The sequence below is a fragment of the Diabrotica undecimpunctata genome, chromosome 9 (genome assembly GCF_040954645.1).
Source record: "Diabrotica undecimpunctata isolate CICGRU chromosome 9, icDiaUnde3, whole genome shotgun sequence".
Lineage (NCBI taxonomy): Eukaryota > Metazoa > Arthropoda > Insecta > Coleoptera > Chrysomelidae > Diabrotica > Diabrotica undecimpunctata.
In genome coordinates this window covers 34102556-34130496 of record NC_092811.1, presented here as the reverse complement: position 1 = coordinate 34130496, position 27941 = coordinate 34102556, and the positions used below count along the sequence as shown (strand labels likewise).

At 32.6% G+C, this 27941-nt stretch overlaps 2 protein-coding genes across 2 annotated transcripts; both read left to right on the top strand.

The window, feature by feature from the left end:
* Positions 1 to 764: 764 nt before the first annotated feature.
* On the top strand, positions 765 to 1488 carry LOC140450520 (uncharacterized). The gene is made up of 2 exons (XM_072544176.1): positions 765 to 826; positions 939 to 1488. The coding sequence occupies exons 1-2, from the start codon at positions 765 to 767 to the stop codon at positions 1486 to 1488; spliced, it is 612 nt and encodes a 203-aa protein (XP_072400277.1).
* Positions 1489 to 4446: 2958 nt separating this feature from the next.
* akirin lies at positions 4447 to 23937 on the top strand. Its single transcript, XM_072543156.1, has 4 exons — positions 4447 to 4900; positions 12711 to 12868; positions 14418 to 14580; positions 19668 to 23937. The coding sequence occupies exons 1-4, from the start codon at positions 4696 to 4698 to the stop codon at positions 19676 to 19678; spliced, it is 537 nt and encodes a 178-aa protein (XP_072399257.1). The 5' UTR covers positions 4447 to 4695; the 3' UTR covers positions 19679 to 23937.
* Positions 23938 to 27941: the final 4004 nt, after the last annotated feature.

Below are 27941 nucleotides of genomic sequence, written 5' to 3'. Positions count from 1 at the left end.
CAGAGCCCCGTGAAGGAGGCCCACAGGTGTAGGACACTCTACATGGGGACCGGAGTGAGGCTAGGCTTGACTACCCATGGCTTGGAAAATGCACCCTTTTTATACAATTTATATCGTATCGATCCATCGGCCAATTGTAAATTTCGTATTAGGTAGAAAGGCGGGGCGATGCACATCGACGTGCTCATTGGTCCACAGATTAAGGCACACGATGACAAATACACCTTTCCTTGGTAATAGTTCGCCATTCTGACTTCTGTATTGTCTTGTGGTTGCTTTGAATTCTTGAGTTCTTGAATTCTTCTCTGTTGATGTTACCTTTTTTATAGAATGCTCTGAATTCTTTCTCTCTGTTGAGATTTTCTATATATTTCTGTAGGGTTCATTTTTTTCTTTTGTTGCATTTTTGCATTCATTGTCAAATCAATGATTTTTACGGGCACAAATTTCTGTTCCTATTTTATCTTTCGATGCTGCTTCGAGCGGGAGAAGGAGGATGCAACAATATTTTTTTCAGGCAGCAGAGAAGAAGATGTCAACCATCGGCATGGAGTAGCGGTTGTAGTAAATAATAAAATCAAAAAACATATACAAAATTTTATTCCATATTCAGAACGCTGCATGTTGATCCAGATAAGTGCGCACCCTCTAGACATAAATATAATTCAGGTTTATGCTCCCACATCTGAAAGTATGAAGAAGTTGAAGAGTTTTACGAACAATTAGACGAAATCATAAAAAACCTAAAGAAACAAGACATAACCATGGTAATGGGGGATTTTAACTCCAAAGCAGGAAAAGGCGAAGTCAGTGAAGTAGTTGGCAAGTATGGGTTGGGAACAAGAAATGAGCGAGGTGATCGACTAATACAGTTTTGCCAGGAGAAAAACTTAATTATCACTAATACTTGGTTTAAGTTACCATTAAGAAGATTGTAGGTACACTTGGAGGTCACCACAGGACAGGACTGGGTACATCGTTAGAAATCAGATAGACTTTATAACAATTAACAAACGATTCCGTAACGCAATAATATCAGCCAAAACATATCCTGGAGCTGATATAAACTCTGATTATAATCCTCTTGTAGCCCAATTACGAGTCAGACTCAAAACCTTAATCCAGAAACAGAATAACAAAAGATTAGATATGGATCAACTTAGAAATCCCGAGATAAAAGTTAAGCTTACAAATAGCATTAATAGTAATGTTGCTTTAACAACCAATACTGATGATATTGAAAAAGACTGGATCAACTTAAGGGACGCTATATGCAACGGTGCGAAAGAAGTCATTGGTGACTACGAGCGGAAGAAGAAGAACGAATGGATGACAGATGAAATATTACACCTTATGGGCAGAAGGAGGGAAAATAAGAATAATTCCGAACAATATAAAGAACTGGATAGAACTGTCAGCAGAAAGATAAAAGAATCCAAAGAGAAATGGTTACAAGAAAAATGTCAAGAGATAGAAGAGCTAGAATGAAAACATGATAGTTTTAATATGCATAAAAAAATCAAGGAGTTTACTTATACTTACAAGAAAAAACAGTTTGGTAAGTTAATAGACGAGAAAAACAAACTTATTGTAGATAAAGAAGAACAGTTACAGACTTGGGCAAATTACATAAAAGATTTGTTTACGGATTATCGTCATATTCCTACGAACACTCTTGATCTGAATGGACCAAAAATATTGAAAAGTGAGGTGATAAAAGCTATAGATCAAACGAAAGATGGGAAAGTAACAGGATGCGATGAAATACCAGTTGAATTTTTAAAAGTTTTTAACGAGAACAACCTGAATGTAGTATTAGAACTGTTTAATAAGATATACGATACTGGTCAAATTCCATCGGACTGGTTGAAATCTACATTTGTGCCTCTTCCCAAGAAATCGAATTCTAAGACGTGTAGTGAATATCGCCTTATAAGTTTAATGAGTCACACCCTTAAAGTATTCTTGCGTATTATCCATTCCAGAATACGAGCAAAATTAGAACACAGCATAAGTAAAACACAGTTCGGTTTTAGATGCGGTTTTGGAACTCGAGAGCCGCTCTTTGCAATACAGGTCTTGATTCAAAAATGTCTGGAACAACAGAAAGATGTTTACGCCTGTTTTATCGACTATGAGAAAGCATTCGATACTATCAAACATGACAAACTCATAGGACTATTACATCTTACAGGACTTGACACTAAAGACATCCAGATTATAAAAAATCTATATTGGAATCAAACCGCCCACATGAAGAATGGACATATGGCGAGTGAAAACGTAACCATTTCGAGAGGGGTTAGACAGGGCTGTATTCTAAATATTTCTAGAGGCACTGGAAGAGTACAACGAGGGCATCGACGAGTACCAATAAGAAATTTTCGATATGCAGATGATACTGTTATACTGGCCGATAATATCGAAGATTTACAGATGATGTTAAATAGAGTAAATAAAATTGGCAACCAATTTGGACTGAAGATCAATAGAAAGAAAACTAAATTTATGGTGATCAGTAAAAAGAACATTCAACATATCGACCTGAATATTGAAGCCGAACGTATTGAAAGAGTACACCGATTTAAATACCTGGGATATACAGTAAATGATAAGTGGGACCCAGATGTAGAGATTAAGATCCGAATTGAAATAGCAAGATCCAAATTCATCAAAATGAGAAAGCTCTTAAGCAACCGCCACCTAAGCGTTAACCTCCGATGGCGCGCCACGAAATGCTACGTACTCTCTACGCTACTTTACGGAGTTGAAGGGTGGACGTTAACAGCAGCAACTATAAAGAAGTTAGCGGCTCTAGAAATGTAGCTGTATCGACGCATACTGAGAATACCTTGGACAGACAGAGTGACCAACGCAGAGGTATTAAGACGAATGGGTAAAGAGATGGAATTGTTAACAACTGTTAAAAGGAGGAAAGCGTCATACCTGGGCCATGTGTTCCGTAATGATAAGAACAGTCTGCTACAGCTTATCGTGGAAGGCAAGATTGAAGGTAGAAGAGGTTTGGGTAGAAAGAAGAAATCCTGGCTGAGAAATTTGAGAGAATGGTTTCAAATACCAGAAGCCGCGAACATAATACATGCGGCACAAAACAGAGAAACCTATCGTTTGATGGTCGCCAACCTTCGGTAGAAGACGGCACATAAAGAAGAAGAAGATGCTGCTTCAATGTCTTCCTTTATTCTAGTCCAGTACGGGTCTATGTCTGTCTGGCCTTCTTCATTTATATTTCGATTCCTTGGCCTGTTGGTGATATTTTCCGAGTACCGTTATGCAATTGTCATATCTCTGAGCTTTTGCACATTCCATTTATTTCTATCTATTTTATTTTCTTTACTGGTGTTTGATATTCTAGCCCTCAACGTTGAGATTACTAGGCGATTTTCTGAGACTATGTTTTCACCTCTAGATCTTCTGCAGTTTATTACGTCCGTTCCATGCCTTGAATCTATTAAGATTTGATCAATCTGACTCGTTGTTCTTCTAAATTGTTCTAGTTGTTGTAAATAAGATTTACAAGAACTCTGAATTATTTCACCTATACTCGGGGTCGTCACATGAACTAAACCTGGATGGCAGCTGGATTGGAGAACCAGGCTGACGCTCAACCGCATACTTACCGATTTTGTCCCTGTCTTACACGATTTGATTAAGTAGAGTATTTGCTTAATGTGCTAATCCAATCTTGAGCGTAGGCAATCCCTTCTGTGATGTGTATCATTACTTAAGTGTACATAGATAGAAGACCTACAGGCACCTCCAAGTTACCTAGACTGAAAATGAGGTACAAAAACCGAAAAAGTCGTATCCTGAGAATGTAGAGAAATAGAGAATATGGAACGTTTGAGATCTATAAACTAGGTTCACTAAAGTGCGTCTTAAACTCAGTGTGTCCTTCGATGACCTAGGTATGTCTCTCGAATTTAATGGTATGATATTGAACGGAAAATCTATAAATTTCTGAATCAGGACTCGGAAAAATAAAAATAACTAATTAGTTTTAAGTATACTATTATTTGATTTTATTAGTCCAGTTTCTAAATAAGTTATTGTGTTGTATTCGTACTAAAACCTTTTCTTTTTTACTTTTTAAGAACAATTTTTAACGTTTTATAATCGAAATATATCCATTACTCTCTACAATCGAGACTAGACATCGATGCGAGAATAGCTATTTGAAAATTAACTAAAAACTGTTTAATTCCGCCTTCTTTTCAAATTTTGTTCACAGAAGTTTTCTTATAATAATATGGTTATTAATTTAATAAGTATTATTTTAAAATATTTTAAATTCTTTCTATGGCGTTGTTATAACGGTTTTGGCCAGAACAATGGATTTTCAATAAATTCTAGTTGACGCCACTGGCTATTTGAGATGGCTGTACAGCTACTACGCATGTCATTGCGCAAGAGCAAATCGATTTAATCTTTTTGAGAAGGAGGAATGAAATAATTCTAAAAATGTCAGTTCTCGTATTTCGTATCGCCATTTTGGATTGACATAAAGAAAGAAAATCAAGAAACATCCCCTTCGTAGTGAAATATTAAAGCAAAATCTACTAGAATTGGAATACAAAGTGTGCAATAGACTTATTTCAGATAATATTTTCGTGCCAGTTACGGAACAAGTGAAGTTGATAGTTTTGTTTTGATTAGTTAGCAACCAAACTAAAAATGGCGTGTGCAACATTGAAAAGATCTTTGGATTGGGAGCCCGTTTTGGGCGGACGACCTGCAAAACGGAGGCGATGTGTACCTTTCTGTTCGAGCCCTACACAAAGTGGAATTGGATCTCCAGGACCTTCGAGCAGTCCAACAGGATCTTCATCACCCAAGAGCTCAGTATTTCCTGACGTTTTGAGCAAAACCTTGACTCCAGGTAGGTTCATTTTGGGACAATTTTTGTACCTTAATCTTTTTTAAATGGATTTTTGAAAACGGTTATTTTTATATATTTTATGACAAATGTGTCATCAGCTGATTGACATGTTAATGTTTACTATTGTGTATTGTAATTTATGCAAACTAGCTGCCCACTAATTTTAATTTTTTCTTTATGTATGTAATTTATTGTTTCAAAATGTCTTATTTTACTCCCAAATTTTAACTGCCATTTTAATTTTTTCTTCTACTTTTAACGCTTACATGGGTTCTATGACCCAATATCTGACCGGAAGATTATTTTACTATTATAAAAAACGTCTGTATCATTTTCCACTTCAATGGAAATATGTCTAAAATTTCCCAGATATCATTCTTTCAAATTGAACACCTATTCTCTTGAAATTAAAAAATTAATATGTTTGTAATGTGTAATACCTCCATATTGTGCTTTTAAAATTCCTTAAAACCCTTAAGGTTCTTCTCTAAGGTGCTTAAATTGTATTAGAGAATTGGTGTAGAAATTGACTCACAACAAATATAGGTATTTCTCATAGTCATCTACTACTTGGGATAATTTTATTGACATTTGACACACAATAGCATTGGAAATAAAAAAATTGAATTGCTTTTTATTTTATTTTTAAATATATATTTTATCTATTCCCTGTAATTAATTTGAATATATTTCAGTTGTATTTAAAAGTATTTTTATGCCTTACAATTTTTCATGACTACTGTAAGTGGCATCTTACTGTAACCTGTAAATGCACATTTACAGGTCAAATCATTAATAATTTTTGTTAAACATATTTTTTGAAAACTTTCTGAATTGGAAATCAAAATGTAATTCTCATTGCAACAAATTGTGGTTTAATCTCATTAACATAGTATTTAACTATAACTACTTAAAATATAACAATAATTGACATTGATAATGATTGACCATTCTCCTCCATCCCTTCTTGTCCATTGCTTTCATCCCCCAATTTGTGACATTGAGTCGTTTTAGATCATCTTTTACATCCATTTTCTACCTTCTTCTGGGTCAATTGACCTGATATATTCCTATTGTACTTGACAGTAGCATTTTTGGTAGTCTATCCTTTGGCATCCTCTGTATGGGTCAGTCATCTCATTCCCTGGGTTCTTATTACTTAAAAGCAAAACAAAAGAATCACTGAAATGAAGAGAGCAGTAAAATATAATAGAACAAAATACAAACTGCATAATATTGACCTACCAATATACTTTGCTTCTTTTAAACCTTTGTAAAATGATAATATGTAATAAAAAGTCACTCTAGAGATATACAAATTATGACCCACATGATCTTGTTTTATTTCAGTTAGTTTACTTAGTTTTACTGTTCTTATAAATGTTTCAGCATTTACTATGTTTTCCAAAACAGGGTTTCTAGAAAGGTAGTCGGCTTCTACATTTTTTTTCCAGGTTCATATTTAATGTTGAATTCAAATTATGAAAGGAAATGTGCCATATTATCTCCTAATGTCTCTAGTTAACCTTACAGATGTCATAATGAGGAAAAAATATATTTAATCCAAATGAATTCACTTTCTTATGACTGGGATTTAGATTCTACTGATGTCAACACTACAGTAGACTCTCTCTATAACGAGAACTGAAATGGCAAACTAATTACCTCGTTATAAGCCGATCTCGTTATATCAGACAATAATAATACTGTGAATATATATGAATATGTAGTTTTCTAAAACATTAACTTGCTATAGTGAAGCCATTCGGAGCAATATAAGATGCTAATAAATATTGTTTGAATGGCGTTTTTGAAAAAAAGTTGTTTACTTTTATTGTCAATGAAATACATTAAAACAAAAAAGAGTTGTTTATTTTTAAAGTCTGTCATTTTTAACTGCTTTAAATTGTCCAGTATTCTATATATCATATTTTCTAAAGATGTGAAACAGTTTTATGCTTCTTCATTTGTTTTTTCTTGGATTTTTCTTTCTTTTTTTCTTTGGATAAAGTTTCTGACTACCTTTTAAACACTTTCCACATCTTGTCTATTAGGACCTAGATTATTAGGTGTGAATGGTCAACCCCCTACAATGACACTTGTGAATCATAAATTGTATATTTCCGACTAAGAATCATAAATTGTAATAAGTTTATTGCGGACGGCACTTAAAAAGGGTATTTATTTAAAGCTATGGTCGGGCCAAAACGTAAAAAACACGTTTTTCAATCTTATTTTCTCTCGTTATAACCAAATTTGCTTCGCTATAGAGAGTTATAGTTCAATAGAAATTTCATGGGACATCTAATGTACCTCGTTATAAGCGAAACCTCGTAATAACTGTGTACATTATAGAGGGAGCATACTGTATTTCCAATAAAATTTTATCAAACAGTCTCATAAATAAAATAGCACCTATTCAAACATGTCAGATCAAAAGTTAATAGTAAAATTAAAATTAGGGACAAATTAGACAAAGAGTTTAAAACTGCCAACATAAGTGATAGAAATGCCAAATGGGAGGATTTTAAAAGAGCAAGAAATGTGGTGGTTAATGTTAAAGCAAAAAAAGAACAATATTATTTTGATAATATCAGTAGGTATAAAAAGAACTCATAGACTTATGTGGAAAATGCTAAAAACACTAATTAACAATAATTGTCAAAAATTCCCTTATCGCATGGAATTTACGGTTTCAGAATCAGTTATGAGTGATAAAGTTGAAATGGTACATCAGTTTGTAGATGTGTAGTTCAGTGGTGAGTATTTCGTCTCTAGTATTCAGCAAATTGTTGAAAATATCGATTTCGAGTTACGATAATCAGAATTTTTATCCCAGTATTCATGAATTTAGGTTACTATCACTGAGTGACTTGGCAGTCATGGTTAAGTTGATAGATAATAGGAGTAACATTAATGAAATACCAAACTCCAAAAGTTTAAAAGAGTTTTTTGTAATTTGTTGTCACATTATCTTAAATTTTATAAATACTTCTCTTAGATCATCAAAAATTCCAGATTTATTAAAAATTAGTACAGTTGTTCCAATACCAAAAGTTAATAATACTATTAAGGTGGATGAATTTAGACCTATAAATATACTTCTGCTCATTGAGAAATTATTCACATTGATAAAAATGAAATCTTAATGAATACTCAGTCAGGTTTTCATAAAAAGTATTCCTGTGACACTGCACTGCAACTTTCACTTTGTAAATTCACTTTGTGAATTGAACAATGATAATTAAGTATCTAGTAATAGTATTCCATGATTAAAAAGAGCTTTTGAAACTTTTGATCGTAATATACTTCTCACTAAATTAGAAGGCTATGGTATTGGAGGAAATGTTCTTGAATGGTTTAAAGATTACTTATTGGATAGAAATCAAGAAGTGAGGATTGATGATATTACTTCTTCTGCAATTAGTGTTAATATTGGGGTACCTCATTGTAGTGTCTTAGGACCCCTTTTGTTCATATTGTATTTAAATGATATAAACTTGTTTGTTAAATGTGATTTCTTTACTTTGTATGCAGATGACACCCTACTTGCATGTTTTGATTCAAATTTAGAAAATGCTGTATCTAGAATGAATTCAGCATTGAAATCTGTTAATAAATATTTAAAGATCAACAAAGAACAAACTAAAGTTAAATGTGTTAAAGATGAAGGCTATGATAATAACAACTAAATATAAATACTCAAATATTGATATAAATAATATTAATCTTCAAATTGACAATGATAAAATAGAAATCATCACAACAATAATTAAGTATCTTGGTTTTCAATTGGATAATTTATTGTCTTTTAATGGCCATTTTAATTACATATTAAAAAAGATTTCTAAAACACACTTTTTTTCAAGAATATCTAAAAATTTGTCAACTTCAACTAAAATTACAGTTTTTAATGCAATTATTCAACCTCACTTCGATTTTTGCTTATCAGTTATTTTTCTCTTCAATTTAATCAACCAGCAGAGTTGCAAAAATTACAAAATCATGGAATGAGAATCATTCTTGGTGGAAGCAGATATACACCTACAGCAACAATGCTTAGCATGCTGCAGTAGGTTTTAGATCAACAAAGGGTCTTTTACCTTACAATGGTGTTTATTATGAGGAATTGTGATATTCACAATTACCCTAAGTACTCGAGGTAATTGCAATTTGCACATTGTGAAAACAAAAAGGACGGCTTCAAGAAACTCTTTGTTGTTTAAGGGTTTTGATCTTTTTAATAAGGTTCCTCAAACAGTTAAAAGTTGTTCATCTGTACAAATGTTTAAAAGCAAATTAATTAACCATATTAAAAGCACCAATAGTTAGGTAGTTGTTTTTTAGTCTTGTTTTATGTTATATATTATTGTTTTATATTTTTATTAATTGTAGGTACTAGAATTTATGTGTAATTGTTATTTTTATCTTATTGTGTATTCATGTTATAAATTGATTCTTCTTCTAATGGCGCTACAACCCTTTGTGAGTCTTGGCCTGCTTAACAATGTTCTTCCATTCTGCTCTATCGGATACTTTCCTTTGCCACTGCCTGATGTTCATGGTTTTAAGATCCCTCTATATGTCATCTATCCATCTTTTACGGGACCTTCCTCTTGTTCTGTTTCCTTGGGGCTTCCATCTCTGGACTACTTTTACAGTTCGATTATCTGGCATTCTTTCTAGGTGACCAAGCCAGTTTAGTCTTCGTAACTTTACAAATCTAACAATATCTGCACTCTGCATTAGTTTATCCAGCTCGTGGTTTATTTTAATTCTCCACGAACCATCACTGCATTGGGTTGGCCCAAATATCTTCCTTAGTATTTTGTGCTCAAATATTCTCAGTTGATTTTCATCAGTGGTTGAGAGGGTCCACGTTTCACATCCATATGTGGCCACTGGTCTAATAAATAATATTGATTACTTTTGTGTATATTAGAGCTTTTCCTATTTTTGAATAAATAAACTTCTTCTAATTCTTCGTCTGGTCTTGTACGAAGTTCTCTTCCCTCAAAGGGTTTATGATCAGTAACAACAACAAATTTTCATCCCATTAGCCAGTATCGCCAAAATTTTATTGCTTTTTTAACTGCAAGACATTCTTAAAATATGGCTTTTTTTTATTCTTTTGATACTTCTTTAATTTTTTTTGAAAAGTAAGCTGGTTTCATTTCTCGCACCTTTTATTTTTTTATCCATTTTTTACCTCTTCTCTCGCAAAATTACATTTTAGAAGTTTTAGCCTAATCCCTCTTCGAGAATTGCTTCTATGAGCCTTTCTATATAATCCAAGTGTTCTTCAAATGATAATGAAAATATTAAAATGTCATGTAGTTTATACAAAATGAGTTTAAATGATCTTTTCTGATAATATTATTTAAACTTATTTGAAATATTGCTGGGGATTTTTAAGTCCAAAAGGTAAGCATTTCCATTGCCAATGACCATTTTGTGTAATGAAGGCTGTCTTATATTTATCTTTTATCCGCACTGGAATACACAAAAAAATAGAATTTATGTCTAAAGTAGTAAAGAATCTAGATTTTTTGTTTTGGCTAAAATCTCGTCAATTAACGGAAAAGGTTGTGGTTCAGGAATAATTAATTTGTTATATAAGGCTTCTTTGCAGCAAATATATGTTCTAAAATTTAATTTGTGCTTCATAATTTTGAACCTGTCCAAGTCAAATTTATGTTTTGCAAAAATTTGTCATATTTATTTAATATTTCTATTTTATTTCTCTGATCTGCCAATAAATGTTCTAATTTTGCTTAAAAAAGCTGGGAATTCCCTCATTAAAGTTTATTGAGTATTCTGTAATATCAATGGTATTATTCAATTTTTCAATCTTTTCTTCAGTTTTTACATTCAATCTTTGATAAACTTCTAAATCAAAATCTTGTTTCATTTTAAAATTCAAAATAGAATCTAATCCAAGTAGAATATCATACTCAAAATATTCATAATAAACTACAAAAAGATTAATATTTTCCTCAATTTTATTAATTTTCCTCTAAAATTTGTTCTGGCATTTATCATTTTAAACATTTCTATCTTAATGAATGTCTAATTTTAACTTTTCTGTTACCTTCGATTTCAGAAGAGTAATGTTTTAGCCTTTGGTGACCTCACTGTTCATTGGATTAAAAGTTTTCTGATTGGACATACACAGCAAGTTCTTATTAACAATTATATTTCAAAAGAATTCTTTGTTGTTCTGGTGTCCCACAAGGGTCTTATTGTGGTCCCTTGTTTTTTAACTTGTTCATTAACGATATTGGTAAGGCTATCAAAAACTCACAATTTCTGCTATTTGCTGATGATCTTAAGGTATTTTGTTGTATACATGATAAATCAGATAGATATTGCTTGCAATATGATGTAGATAGTATATGTTTATGGTCAAAACCAAATGGTTTAAGCTTAAATCCAACTAAATGTTCTTGTATTTCATTTGGTCGTATAAATAATCTAATAGCTAATAGATAATGATGTGCTCTTGGATTCAGTTACTGAGATTACGAGATTTGAGTGTACTATTGGATTGTGCATTGACATTTAGAAGCCATTTTCTCAAAATTACGTACAGGATTTATTTAATCTTGGTTTTATTTATCGTAACAGTCATTATCTCTCACCTATTGTATTCAAATTATTGTATTGCTCTCTGGTACGCTCAGGTCTTGAATACTGCTCTGTTGTTTGTCCCCATTTCATCAAATCTACATTTGCTCAGCTCTTGCAATGACCTCCTATTGGATCCATTCTGTCCAAACATTAATGTTTTCAAAAGGCAACTTAAGAGTCTAATTATTAATCTAAATACGTGATGTTTTTTGTGATTTGATATACTGTTTTAATGTACAAATTTTTACTGTTTGTTTCTTTGTTATTGTTTTATGTTTATTGTACATGATCTTTACTTTTTACTATTTGTTGTATTTTATTGTAAATGGTTTTACCGTTGAAATAAATAAATAAATATTTGATTTGGTAGGTATTTGGTCAAGAACCAGTTTTATCTGTAATTTATTCTTCTATTTTATAACTAAACTTTTCAGTTTTCGTAATTCACCTATGAGTTTTTCCATTGTTGTAACGTCAGCTCTATTAATGTTATCTTGCACCTAAATTGGCATATCTGTCACAATTAAATTAATTAGTATATCAATAGGAAAATCATTTTTCACATTTAATAATAAATTTTCTTAATGAATCACATAGTCAACAAGACTGCCACCTATATACCTAAAAGAATAAGCTTCCCTATGTTTATTCCAACCTGTTTTAAAATGTAAAATCAAAATACAAAGTTACAAATAACAAGAGAATAGCAACTCTACTTGCCAGTAATACAAGATTTTAACATATGGGAGCCTTGCTAAGTAGATACCAAGTTCCTTTAAAGGCTTGATTTACAAATCCTTTCCCTTTTCTGAAAAGGTTTTTATCTTTTCTCCATCGTACAAGAATCTTAAAACAGAAATACTAAAAAGCTAACTTTATTACTGTCAGTTTTTTATACTATCTGGTATGTTTTATTTTGACAACAGTTGTCTATCATTAAAATTCAAATTATATGGTGACATCACTCAGGAATAGACTAATAAAAGTATATTAAAAATTTATAATAAAAAGTTCTTTGTTGCTTTCAAAAGGATCAAACATAAATCATAAATAAGTATTTTGTTGAAAAATAAAACCTTTAATTTTGTTTGATATGGCACATAGTTATTTGATTATGGTGATTTTTTAATGATTCAACTTTTAAAAATGTACTTTATTTTTTTTATTTCGTTTGTTACAGAAAACTTAATTGACAATCTTAAAACAGAAATCAAAAGATTGCAGAAGAGAAAACAACTACAGTACAACTGCATGGAGACATCAGATGGAAGCAGTTCAGGTGGAGAATCATGTGAGTCTCCGTCTAGATCAGAGAAGCCATTATTTACTTTTAGACAGGTAATTATTTTATTATTTTTCTACTTGTATTATTTTTTTATAGAATGTATTTTGATTATATTCAGTTAGGTTGGTATGTTTTCCATCACATGATCAAAATTGTCAATTGTGTAGATTTGAGAAGTCTATAAATAACTAAAATCCACAATTATATCGAGAAATACTAAAATAGACTTGGGAATCTAGTTAGACACTAAAACTGTCATTCTCAACCCCATCGATCAAGTAACAAACAGGATGATGAAAGTACTGGGATTTATCCAACACACATTTGTAGAACTGTCTTTGTTCTCATTTAGAAGACTTTATTGTGGAATCGTTAGATCCATTCTAGAGTATGGATCAGTTGTATGGTCCTCATCATACAAGTATTTCATTGAACAGATTGAAAGGGTATTAAATAATTTATGGATACTGGAGAGAGGAATATGATTATCAGTGGGTAAGAGACAGTATTGATTTACCAACACTTGGTGTTGTACCAAGAGCTGTATGGCTTAACTCTGGATAGTAATATAGATTTGATACAAATGAATAATCACGGAATGCTTGAAAACAACAACTACAAGCAGCTATACTGGGACCTCACTGTGCTCACAGACACAATAGACAGGATATCATACTATTTTATAAACTACCTAGACAAACAAAACTAATTGATGTAGCAATACATAACAATAATCTGCATGTTGCAGGATTGCCAAGTACAGAGATCTCCAAATACGAATAAGGAGACATGGAGGAATGGAAAGGGCCCAGCCAGTACCTAGTATTGTATCTACTACTGGTGCTATTCCAAAAAAACTGGCATTTGGATTCCCTGATAAATACATCTGATTTTAGATGTCAAAAGTTCATTTTACTCTCAATTTGCTATATAGAGTCTGTGCTAAATTTCTCTCTTTGTTGTGTTGTCCCTATCTATTAGAGATACCAAGAATGTAAATTCTGAGACGATTTATTATTTTTCTCCCCCATTTTGGAAATTGGGGTCGCCTCTTACCTTTGTCATCAGTTTCGTTAGTTATATATTTTCATTATTGTCACTGTTATAACTCGTCACATTCGATATTTCTTAATTTCTAAATACTGATACTTTTTGTTGCACTCTGCTGATACTTTTTATTTTGGCATGTATAAAGTGGGCTTTTCACCAACAATAAATTAACGAAAAAATTCATCAAGGTTAAAAATATATTAAATGTACTTATTCATCAAGTTGTTTGTCATTATTGGTGAATATCTTGGAAGTAGCAGTTTGTTTGACTTCAAATAAAGTTTTAGGTCAAGTGTCACTATTTTCAGTAATACCGATGATTTTATTATTGAAGGTTATTTGTGTTACTGTTTGTTTCAGTGAATAATTATATAATCATATACAAACCAAATAGATTCAGATGTTCTCGTTTTATTATAAAAAAGTTATAAAAACATAAAATGACGTTCCTTAAAAGTAGTAAAGAGTAATATAAAAAATAATTTGTGAATAATGTTATACTTGTGCAAAGATCCAACAGATGGACTGTATTTATATTCTGATGATTTCCAGGTGGGCATGATTTGCGAGCGTATGCTAAGAGAACGTGAAGTAGAAATTAGAGAAGAATATGACAATGTTTTAACAACCAAGCTAGCCGAGCAATATGATGCCTTCGTTAAATTTACCTATGATCAAATCCATAGAAATTATACCAATACAACAGTACCAAGTTGTAAGTATATACATTTTAGATTAATTTATCAATAAGTACAAAAGTTTCTAAAATTTATGTTAGACAAAAATAAGATTTTTGATTAAAGAATTGAAATGGTAATTTATATTCAGGTTTTATAGTTTTTGTAGTTTGTACATAGGTAGTGGTCTGCAATTATTTTCCTGGCGTTTTTTATGTTCTAAAATCTTCTATTAAGTGGATGGACACAAATCCAGTGTTCATTAAATCTTGTATCTGTAAGACAATTACTTATGAGTAAGTAATATTCATTATCAACAACTATCCAAAAATATCCAGAATGTACCATGAAATTCTCACAGCTCTTGGCAACTGTAGAAGCTGAGACCTTGTTGTTGGTTCAGGGGCTTAGTACTTATTAGCTTCCCGCTCCCACTGAGTCCCAGAATACTGGTATGTGGTGAGATCCCGAAATGATGGGAAAAAAGTAACAGCTAACCCGTCTTTCGGAGAGACTTTGGTTGAACTGAGTAGGTCTCTTCATTCTTCTACCCCACCAACCCGTCTGGCCAGCGTGGCCAAAACCTCTAGAAAATAAAAATTTTGATTTTAACAGATTGAGGGTACCCCAGGTGGGTAGGAATTTTATTCCACAATACACCACTGAAGCAACATTTTCAAGGATTTATGGGAGTGGGGCAAGTCGACATTGAAGAAGAAGAATAACAAAAAACTACTCCATGTAACAATATATCTGTTCCATGGCAAACAATAAAAAACTTTAAAAATTAGAAGAGGAATTCTCTTCTTCTACGGCACTACAGCCCAAAATGAGCCTTGGCCTCCTTTATTTTTTGCCTCCACCCTTGTCTGTCTGTGGCTGCTCTTCTCCATACACGGACTCCTAAAAGTGCTTGTGCGTCGCTGCTTACTGTGTCTTCCCAGCGCTTTCTTGGCTTTCCAACTGGTCTCTTTCCCTGCATTCTGGCGTTCAGTGCTCGTTTTGGTAGCCTATCCTCTCCCATTCGTATCACATGTCCGGCCCATTGCAATCTTTGTATTCTAATGAAGTCTGACAGGGGTGTTTCCTTATACAGTTGATAGAGCTCGTTGTTATATCGAATTCTGAAGATTCCAGAAGAGGAATTAGGGAACATGAATTGGGACATAATTGGACTATCAGAAGTTAAAAGAAGGGAAAAAGGGTATGTGGACTTACATTAAGGCGATAGGCTCTACTTTAAAGGAAAGAAAGACTACACATACAGTGGGGTAGATTTCTTAATAAATAATAAGAGGAAATCACAAATTCAAATAATTACTAGCTTTTCGTACATGGTTACATATATCTGACCTTAACACTAAATTGATGTGAATGAATATGTGAACTAAATTGATGATGAAATAAATACATTATGAAGACCTTAAAACAGCTATAAGATTGGAAATATCTGATTCAGCACAAGAAACAAAAGAGGAGGAAAACAACTAAAAGTGCGAAATAACTCATTTCTATTTATCATTTATTCGACATAACAAATATAGAAATGATGTTTCTTACAATAATTTTAGAACAAAATATTTTTGTGATAACAATCAGGCACCGATTCTTGTTACAACTTATCATTTTTGGTTTAATTTTTAAGTTCGAAAACCAGATTTACACCAAATCCATCTACATCATATTGAAAATTTTTGATGTTTAACAAAAAACAGAAATTTATAAAAATCTCGTGCATCTTTGGGAACTAACTTAACCACATCTTTTAAATCGAATAGTTTTTCAGATGATAACGATTTACCGTCCGGTCAAAGAAGCGGTAGCTGTACCTCCTTTGATGATGGTTACCTCTGACCTTTCTCACCTTTTTCAATATCAACATATTGTGGCTCTTGATTCAAATCTGTTTTCATTATTAACATAGTTGGTTGTTTCTTAAAAATTTTAATTTCATGACAAGCCAACCATGACATTTTATTTTATTTTTTGACTCTTTAAATTTCCAATTCATGAAAGTAAATTTTCGACAAAAACAAAATTAGCTTTTTGAAGATGCACAATCAAACACTTCCTTTTTATTCTACATTTTGCCACCACGTCGATATAATCACTATCAGTGTAGATCCTCTCTTATACAGGGTGTTTCAAGAGGTTTCAAGAGCCCATAATCCTGGAAGTAATGAATATTTTTATTTGAAAATTGGGAAATATCAATTGGGCCTATAATACTATACATTAATGTATACATGAGATCTATGACGTCATCACGGACGTTGTAACGTTATTACAAAGGAAAAAATTTAATGGATCCGTGGGTGAAGGTTAAGTCAGATTAAAGGATTTTCTATCACAAATTAAAAGGTCTACCATAATAAGGGTATTGATTTAAATAAGTATGCTAAATGTTCAACTTAATGTTTATTTTCAACAAAAATGAATAACATTCAAAATATAAAATAATTTTATAGGTGTTCAAAATGACTTCCTTTTGCTTCAACACAAGCGTCAAACTGTCTAAGCAGTACATGCTGCCTGTATCATTTCTGGAGTAATCAGGGTACACGCTTGTCTAATTTTAGCTTTTAAATCATCTACATCTGTAGGTTCTTCGTTATAAAGGATTTCTTTTAAATATCCCCATACAAAAAAAATCTGAGGGTGATAACACAGGCGATCTTGGAGGCCATCAGTCGGGTTCGTTAGTTCCAATCCATCTGTTTTTAAATGTGGCGGTGCGCCATCTTGTTGCCGTACCATAACTTCTCTTCCGCGTAAAGGAATATTCTCCAGTAACAAGAAAATTTAGATATCTCTAACCGTTTCAATATTCTTTAAAAAAATATGGATATTAAACTCCTCTTAAATAAACCACACCAAACATTAATGCTCCATCTAGTTTGAAAGCGAGCTTTCCTTAACCAGTGCGGATTTTTCATTATTATGAAAACTAGCTTCATCATTCATTCATTTTGGCTTTACAACTCTGTGTGGGTCCTAGCCTCCCCAAGAATTTTTCTCCAGTCGTCCCTATCCATCGCTTCCTCCGCCAAGCACGTATTTCCATATTTCTCATGTCTTCATCGATGTTATCTAGGAATCTTGTTCTGGGTCTTCCTCTTCTTCTTTGACCAATAGGTCTATCAAGGAGCGTTTTTCTAGCTGGGTCGGTTTGCTCCATCCGCATTACATGGCCTACCCACCTCAGACGTCCTATCTTTATGTGTTTTACGATATCTGTTTCCTGGTATATCCTATAGAGTTCGAAGTTGTATCGTCTTCTCCAGACACCATTTTCATTTACCGCTCCATAGATGCGCCTTAATATTTTTCTTTCGAAACATCCTAACATGTTTTCATTGCTTTTTGTTAAAGTCCAGGTTTCTGAACCATATGTTAGGACTGGGCGTATTATTGTTTTGTAGAGTTTTACTTTTGTATTTCTTGATATAACTGTAGATTTAAAAAGGGGATTAAGCCCAAAATAGGATCTATTAGCCGTGCAAATTCTGCGATTTATCTCTGCGGTAGTGTCATTTTCAGTACTGACGAGCGTTCCCAGGTATACAAATTCGTTAACTGCTTCGATGACGTCATTTTCTATAACAAGTGGCCGTAGTGTTTGTGGTTGCGTACCTATTTTCATGTATTTTGTTTTGTTGGTGTTTATTATTAAACCCATTTTTGTAGCCGCTTCCTTTAATGCTACGTACGCCTCTCGTGCTGCGTTTTCCGTTCTCCCAATAATATTGATATCATCAGCATATGCTAAGATTTGCACAGATTTGTTTTATATTGAACCGGTAGTTGTGATTTGTGACGTACGTATTACTTTTTCCAGAGCTAGATTGAATAGTATACAGGAGAGTGGGTCTCCCTGACGTAGCCCGTTATTTGTTTTAAAAGGTTCAGAGAGTTCCCCCTGGATTCGTACTTTGCATTCAACTTTTTCAAGGGTTAGTTTGGTTAAACTTACCAACTGATTTGTTACTCCTAGGTCTATCATTGCTCTAAACAATTCTCTTCTATTTACAGAGTCGTAGGCTGCCTTGTAGTCTATAAATATATATATGTATAATAAATAAACTAGCTTCATCACTCCACAAAATTCTAGTTAAAAAGTCCTGAGTGTTGCATCATCACTTGCCTTATGGCAATGAAGGTTAGTCTTCGATCCAAATCAGAGGGTCTCAATTCATGAACCAAACACAGTTTAAATGGATGGCAGTGGTGGTGGTGGTTTTTTAAAAGTCCTTTGAGCTGTATTTGAAGACACTCCAGTTTGTGTAGCAATTATGGATACACGTGGATATAATTGTTACATATGCTAAAACATTCACTAAGTTTTATTCAGTCTGTATTGGTCTGACATGATCTCTATGTTTACTTTTTGGAAATAAAACCTTGACAAATTTTTAATTTGCAACCCACATAAGGGGCATAGGACGTAGCAATATAATAAATATTATTATATTGTCCTATGAATCACATGGGGAATACAAATTTAAATAGGGACATATAATAGTAAACAAAAAAAAATGTTGGACAGTTAACATGTTAACGCATTATTGCATAACACCACTCAATTGCGAATCTCAAATGGTGCTTCGCAGGTCACACTGCTAAAAAAAGGCACCAAAGTTGGAACATTGGACAAGATGACATCAAAAAAATAGCCGGAACAAATTGAAACTATGTTGCTCAGCATAGTTGGGAGAGGCATATATCCAAAAATGGATGATATAAGGCAAAGAAGAAGATCATGAAATTTAAAGAAAAAGTTCTTTAGTAAAGATTTGTTCTGTTGTATTGAAAGAGTCTATAAAGGTTCTATGAATAATGGGCTGGTTGAAAATACCTGAAACATTCAAAGAAAGGCTGAATCTTACTTGTTTGGTTCTAGAGGCGCATACAGACTACTCTTGTAACTTGCAATGCTTAGTAATAATTTGAACCTGGCTTTGTGACACTCACAAGCTAGAGGGTCGGACAAGTCATATGAGCTTCTCCATAAGCACAGAGCATGCATCTCGAACATTACATAGATTCGGGACTAAATTGGAAATTATTTTTATATGAACTAAAATTTTACCAATTATATTTGTTTAATATTTTTACTTTTTTTCAGACCTATCGTAAGACGTGACGAAGTTTTCCAAGTCCGTATAGCACTAATGCTCTAGCCACTCTATACATTTATTTAAATATCGTTTATACACATACGTTCACATTACATTAATGACGAATACAAGAAAACCGTATATATTTGCCAGTCGCAAGATGCCTTAGAAATTTATATATGTATGTATGAACATAATTATAACCCTTACTTCTTGCAGACAGACAAATTTTGTATATATATATACTTAATATACCATCATTTTTGTAATAATTTAGGTTGATACGCATATTATACTTGTTATTTTTCTTGTACATATGTCTTTTGATTTGCGTATGGCTCGAGATTTTTTATGTCATAGTGATCGTTTAGACAGTTAGTTTGGCGCGAAGCAAAAAATATTCTTACAGAACTAGAGACACGTATTCTCGAACAGATGCATTCCTGATGCTAGGCCAAATGGCGAGTGACATTGATAATGAGACCTAAGTACGCCTATATATGATTCTGTATTTGATTTTCTACAATAAATATTGTTACGACGTTATCGTCTTTTTATTTATCACAATTTAGCATTCGATATGTGGGTAAGTTAATGAAAAGGAAGTTTAGAAATGACAATACACTCCCAGACGTGTCTTAACTGGAAAATAAGTGCTTAACATTAAACTAAATTGAATATTTATCGTTTTACTGGTCGTTACAATTCAATTAGTCAAAAAAGTTTATCGTCAGTTTTTCGGAAAGGTTTACATAAAAGCTAAAAATTACAAAGTTGTGAGTATTATGGTTCTGTCAAGTATGTTATAAATTATGCCAATATTATGTATGCATAATTTTAAAGAGTATATAAATTGTACTTACATGCCGATGCAAGGAATGTAGTTATATAGAAGCATACTTAACGCTTAATTATGCTAGGCTGTTGTCTGAGGGTCATCAGCTTTATTGCACATCGAAAAATGTGGAATTTTTTCTTAATTAATAATCAAAATAAAAAAGTTTGCATTTTATGATGTGAATAATTACAATGAAAAAAAGTTATAAAGCTTTTTGTGCCTTTGCTCTATATTATATTCACTTTTTTATCTATTTTGAATAGAATATTCGAACGTAAGATACTCCGTAAAATATTTGGAGCTATGAATGGTCAAGGGCAGTAACGCAAAAGGTTTAATTTCGAATTATACCAACTCTTTAATGAACCAGATGTCGCAAAGTTTATTAAAACACAGTGACTTAAATGGGCTGGACACATAATACGAATGTGTGACAACATGATTGCTAAAAAGCTAACGACAGGAACACCTACAGAAAGAAGAAGCAGAGGCCAGATCAACCATGATGATCTATTTTGTGACTGTTTTGATGCCATATTTAAATTTATTTGTTGGCTCGATTGTATATTTGGTGATAAAGTCACTTGTGGTCACGCTGGTATCACTAGTTGTAAATTTTGTCTCTAGGCAGGAAAAAAGCCTGTATTGTTATATTTCTACTTGAACTTCTGTATTTTTTAGGTTTTATGTAAACATATTAATTATAAATAGAATTTAATAAGTCCTATGGTTATTTTGTTGAAAACGATTGTTAAAAAATGAGGGACTAAGAACATGAAAACATACTGATTTTTGTGTTATTGGTGATACTGTGTATAAATTCTGATCAGTAACCAAGTTCAGTTATTAACATATTATCTTATATAAATATACTTTCATATAATTGCCGATACAGACATACAAAAGTAACAATGTACTGTATTTGATCACATATGTTTGTGATACAAAATATGAGCTTCGTTCTAAACTGTTTTCTCACAAGAGTGATTTATTTTACACTTTTCAATGAGTGTTCTGTTATATAAAAAATACTAATCAAATCAATAAGTACTTGATTTGATTATGAAATGATTCTGTTAGTACAACAGTTGCAGAAACTCCTGGAAATAACGAACTTTGAGCCTACTAAATGTGAAGTAAACAACATTGATGCAACTTACGATGATAATGTATAGAGCATTTAACAAGATCCATTTGTTATCAGTATTTGGCCAGTGTTAGTTTAAAGTTACCTAAGCAAATAATTTAAACACTTCAATATATGTCGTTTGTCTTTCCTTCGGAGTAACAATTTTTTAGTTTATATATAAAATAGTACTGCTGTTTATTTTTTGCTTCATGCTCGTATATTATAAGTCATGAAATCATGATAATTTTTTATACTAGTAAGTAATTAGATTATAATGTACTGACTTTCTTAGGTGATCAATTCAGCCTCATTTTTATTACACAAAAATTATGTATTGATTGAATTTTAGAATTTACATAAATAACATAAGTTTTAACGGCTAGAATCTAATTTTAATACTAATTTATAATCTAGGACAAAAGAACTGAATTACACTTCATATGAAGGATCTTATACGAAGTATAAAAAAATTCGTTCATATGAAGGACTTTTCGAAGTAATTCCCATTCGATTAAACAAGCGTCCCCTAGTTTAGTGTCATCTTTGCATTCGTTTGAATCGTCTCTAAACTGTAATGTCGTCTAAACTTTGTTCTTTAAGTGGAATTTTCAGTTTCAGAAACACGAAAAAGTTTCAGCGTGCTATTTTTGACTCTGTATGAAGACTGTCAAAGTTGTCAACTTGTGTTGTGATGTTGGTAACTAGCTTGTTAGGGTAGAAATACCTTTTTACCGTTTCGAAAACAAAACACATTTTTAAAGAATATGCTTTTATTTTCGTTTCACCTACATTCTAATATATACAAACTATTGAGTTAGCTTAGACGACTTCACTGATTCGATCAATCTAAATATAGTCGTCCTCATCAAACGCAAAAGCTCAATTTATATCTATTTGTGGGTCAAGATCTTCATGTATGCTTTGCTGATGTTTAACTATGTAAGTTGTGCGTTTTTGTAGTGAGTGAATTTCTAACAAGATAAGATTCCTTGATTCCTATAAGGGAGAGACTCGTTTCCAAGGTGTCAAGAACGACTTTATTTGTCTGCTTTGACTTCTGGTAGGACTTGGTCCTGTTTGTTCTATCATCTCAGCTGTCATACCATCGTCGGTGGATTTTCAGTGGTCTTTTTGTATTGCGTTTAAGTGCTTCTGTCCATCTCACCACATCCTGGACTCCAGTTTCTCTTAAGATATCCTCATTCCTGATTCTATCTCTGACAGAAATCCCTTTTATGGTTAGTAATACCTTTATTCCTCATAAATATATTTAAGCGACCTGCCAGTGAGTAATTTTGGAATAAATTTGGCACAAAAGCAAGTCATTCTCAAATTCTCGAAACACAAGGTTTAAAAAGTTCAAAGGTCACTTTCTAGTTCATACACAATCAATCTTCAATCGCAAGTCTCACACGATCGATATTTTCCGGTGCTGTTTATAGATCACCATTAATCGAACGACCATTTTGAAACAAATTTTATCTATGTTTTGATGAAACGACTTTTTTTTTCTATTTGAATAGTTTCTATACAACTTCTCAAAATTCGACGAACGCAAACATCCAATTGCGCTCGGACTCCAAAGAGGACGCTTTATAGAAGTCATGGACGAAGGTTGTATACTTTTGGTACACTTTAGTAAAGATAGATGATTATTCCAGTAAATTTTTCCATCATTACATCACGTGACGTTCTTTTCCTTTGGCATTAGAACTGTGCCCTCAGGTTTTTGAAACTATTCTTTCATTTTATGGCAAACACTTTTAATAATTTTCTTCTTGGACCATTGTATCATTCTGTGACCTACGTTTCACACGTCACTATGGTAACGTTTCTTTTTTGGTGTTTTTTGTCCTTAAATATACATTATAGACCTTCATTTTCTTCGACTATATTGTTAGATTCGAGATTCTGGTCGTTGGGGATATTTCCATAATACAGCATCGTTAAAAAGGGGTATTGTAAATTCTAAATAACAACAAAGATTTTTTTATTAACACTATTCTACACAATGTTCTGAAACATTATCAGTGTGATGTATATTAATTCCGACAATTTATTGATACATAAATACAACCGTTAAGTTTTTTTTACTGAAGTGATTGGAGCTGACCTATTAATTAAGGTAACTTATATTAAAGCACTTATTTATATTGTTTAATTGATCTGGACAATGCAACTTGTCTTTAGGCTAATATCCACGTTTTAATTTTTTAGTATGTTTTGTTGTAAGTATTGAAATAAATGGCTCATTAATTATGTATAAACTTTGGTCGCAGTTTAATAATAAAAGAGTTTTTAAAAATTGTAATTTTGTGTTTTTTTTTACCTTGTATTAAACTTCCCGACGATTGAACAGTGTTTAGGACAAAAAATTTCTTAGATAGACGTGGGAATATCAAGATGGCGAACCCAGATAGACAAAAGGATATTTATTTAATGAAGTTACATCACATGGTAAGTCACCTTAAAGATAAACGTGAAACAGAAAAGAAAAACAACGATAAAATTAGTGTTGGAAAATTCTCGAGAATGAAAAATCGGAGAATATTCTCGATATGGAGAATGTTCTGAGAAAGAACCCTATGACGAGCTTTGGGATATTGTTAAAGATGAAATAGGCTATTATGAATCATGAAATTATATACAAAATTATGAGACGAAACAACAGTGTTCTTTATAATATATAAAAAAAATACAAAAACAACAGAAAACATAAAATTTATTTGATAAATTAAATTTTCTTCTTAACACGTTCAAGTCTGACAATGCGACTGTCGCGTTCAGTGAATATAGCCTCGGGAGACCACCAACACGAGTCGCGCGGTCTTTGACTATATGACAATATATGAACGTTATCTCAGCGGATTTTTCACGAATTACAACAAATATCTGCTGGCCGCTTGGAACCACTGTATACTGGAGTTTGTGTTTGGTTTTCGAATTTTGATGTTAAACTTTATTCTGAGTAAATGACAATGTATGAATGTTATCTCGGCGGATTTTTCACAAATTATAACAAATATCTTCTGTCCCATGGATAAATTGGATGATAAAATATGAAATTCACAATTTCATTGCTTACTTTTCAAATATTCAAGCTAGACGTGCTAGAAAACGACAAAATTAGCTGTAATAAAAGTAACAGCATCGGTAACTCTTACATATCTCTGGCTTTGTTTTTCTGAATCCTTATGCATGTATCCTGCATATTCTTCACCCTCTTGCCATTCCGCTCCTGATGTCAAACTTTTCTCTAGTCAATAATACTGAAGAATCTGTCGGACACTTTTCTACCAGATAGTAATCTTTGGCTTTTTATATGATTTGGTAATTATTTATTGGCTGCTTTTAAAGGATAATTAAAAATTTCTTCTTCTTCTTTTTTTAATTTATATGATTGCATTAATGACTTTTCGGTACGAGTATGATTACTTGTTTTGTATTGTCTCTCGTTTACTGTCGTTCTATTTTACTTCTGCTATTGGGTATTTGAGACACAGCATTGAATTCCTCCTCATATTCGATTAACTTTTCGATTGTCAATTTATATCGGAGATGCACGCCTCCGGTAACTGATGGTTCTTTATTTCCTTTAAAGCCGCATTTACCTTACACATTGAAATGGGTAAAATTACTTCAGATTTCTAACTTATGAGTGCCTACTCTTCTTCTTCTTCTTCTTTTTATGTTGACATGACTCTGTCTGTTTTTCAATGTGCCTCCAGTAAGTTGTCTTTCCATTGTTTCCGTGATCTTCCTACTGATCGTCTTCCTATCGGCGAACCGTCTCTTGCCGTCTTTACTACTCTATTTGTTGTCATTCGGCTTATATGATCGTTCCATTCTACTATTGCTACTATTTTCTCCACCTTGCATATACGTCGTATATCTGTACTTCTATCTCTGTCCCATAGTGTCTTACCATCAATTTTTTCAAGTGTTTTCATCTCTGCTATTTCTAACATCCTTTTTGTCCTCTCTGTGTGACGTCGTGTTTCTGCCGAGTATGTCGTTATTGGTCTGATGACTGTTTTGTAAATTCGGCCTTTCATTTCTTTCCCAATATTTTTATTTCTCCATACGGTTTCATTTAGGCAGCCTGTGGCTCTGTTTGCTCTATTCACTTGATCTTTATCATAAGTCCAAATTATAATTTGAAATTAGCTTTGACAGTAAACTTGCAGCAAATTCTGAAATTATTCCAAAATATCGTACAGTGCAGCATTGGCATAATATATGAAAAACTGAAAATATGGGACCTTGCGATGGAACTGGAGTTTTGGAGATAAAGAGAGTATCGGTAAAAGTCTCTAAAATTACTGACCTTCTCGTTTTTTTTTTAAATGAAACAAAAAATTGAGGTTTATGAAGCACAAGAAATTTTAGTAAAATATAATGAAAACCCGTTTGCTGTCATTGTTGTAACACCTATTATGCAACGAGCACACAATCTTTAATTTGCAAAAGATGTTTTTACAGATACCACAGCTTTTTGCGATGCATTAAACCATTCGGTTTCGTTTGTTTTAACCCCTTGTGGAATAGAAACAGTTGCCTTTGGCAGTTATTATTACCAAAGGTCAAACAATTGAAGAATATGTTGAAGCATACCAACTGCTTAAAGGGTCGATACCATAAATGCCTTCGGCGGAATGGGTTATCCTAAAATATTTATTACAGATGATAATGACGCAGAAAGAAAAGTCTTAAAACGTGTTTGACCAGCATCACAAACACTTTTATACCGTTTTCATATATCGTCGTTCAGATGTCAAACCCTGTATCTCAAAATTAGTGTATTTTGGGAAATCACCTAAAACTTCCCATAGTAGAAATCATTTCTCCACGAAATGAATTATTTGTGATAGTGATTAATCTCGAAAAAAATAAAATTAGATTTTTTTGGAAAAAAATCGTGAGATACGAGGTATTTAATTTCGGGTCTTACGAGGTTTTGGTAGCATATTTTCAGCTCGCTTACGCCTTTTTTACACACAAAGAACAATATTACAGAAGAAAAATAAAATGTTTATTCTTCAAAGAAATAAAACAATCATGTTACATAAGCATTCTGATACAAAATAAAATAAACACAACTATTTTCCATATTTTGAAAACAAAAAAAAATTAGTGCTTCAACGAGTCATAAAAACCATGATAATCTGGGTGAATAACAGTCTTAAGAGACTGCATGTGATTAAATTTGTCTTCTGTAATGGGCAAATGGTCATTATACATTTTTCTTGCGATTCCTGCATTATTCGTATTTTTGCAAACTGGTAAAAACTGCCACTCCTCATCAAAGTTTAGTTTGAATTGGACAGGCAAATCTCTGGAATACCTTAGAGCCCTCAGATTATTCACGCATGCATCTCCCACTTTTTTCCCTGGACGAATGGATGAATAATACTTAATTTCGGAATAGTCATTAAAAAATTTGTGATCAATGTATTTAACTTTGTATGGATTTTTGGAATTTTTACGAGCCTCTTTAATTATTTCCACATAATTGGATGGTGAATAAATGCATTTATTTTTTTCTTTCTTTCAATGGTGGAGTGCACACTATCGCACTCCATTTGCAAGTGACCCTAAACTAAATATTTCTGTATAATTACTGTATCATTTTAGTTGCAGAAATGCTGAAGTGTATTAGCCAATGTCACGTTGCAATTTTGTGCAGAACATCCATCGCTATAAAAAAATTTGGGTTTGTCCTTTTCTCGGGCATCTAACTCTTTATTTAAAAAATCAATTATACAAGATGTGAAGGAGTTGAGATCTTTTTTGCCCTCTCTCATGCCATGCATAACAAACTACCTTATAATTTGTTAAATTATAGATGGTAAAGTTATGGCATGCTAGTTTCTGTTTAAAGTATACCATGCCTGCTGGGACGACAGGGACAAGTTGGACCACTTGTACATCCATCGTAAATACGCACACTTTTCCTTCCAACGCATCTTCTTTATCCTTGATTTTTTCCTTTCTAGCGCGATCTTTTTGGCTAATGTGCGATTCATAATCTTCTTGCTCTACATTGCCCAGTTTATGCGAAAAACATAAATCACACTGGTCCTTCCTTGGATGATACACATCAATGTTTGTGTTTTTCATTTCTTTTAAGAAAACATATCCGACAGCAGATTGTGATTCATAATTTTTGTCTTAATATGATTAAAAAGTTGTTTCCAAATAAAGTTTACTCGTTGATGAACGGCAATAATGGAAGGGCATCTTTGGCAGTTTTTCAAGGAATGTTTTAATTTTATTTCTGCGTTCAATATTGACAGCTTTGCCTTTTTTGCTACG

What these genes read in the sequence shown, in the direction of transcription:
- LOC140450520 (XM_072544176.1), top strand. Translation starts at nt 765, where the DNA reads ATGGTAATGGGGGATTTTAACTCCAAAGCAGGAAAAGGCGAAGTCAGT. An exon ending in GTCAGTGAAGTAGTTGGCAA is followed by an intron (nt 827 to 938) that starts GTATGGGTTGGG and finishes AGAAGATTGTAG; the next exon opens with GTACACTTGGAGGTCACCAC.
- akirin (XM_072543156.1), top strand. Translation starts at nt 4,696, where the DNA reads ATGGCGTGTGCAACATTGAAAAGATCTTTGGATTGGGAGCCCGTTTTG. An exon ending in GAGCAAAACCTTGACTCCAG is followed by an intron (nt 4,901 to 12,710) that starts GTAGGTTCATTT and finishes CGTTTGTTACAG; the next exon opens with AAAACTTAATTGACAATCTT. An exon ending in CATTATTTACTTTTAGACAG is followed by an intron (nt 12,869 to 14,417) that starts GTAATTATTTTA and finishes GATGATTTCCAG; the next exon opens with GTGGGCATGATTTGCGAGCG.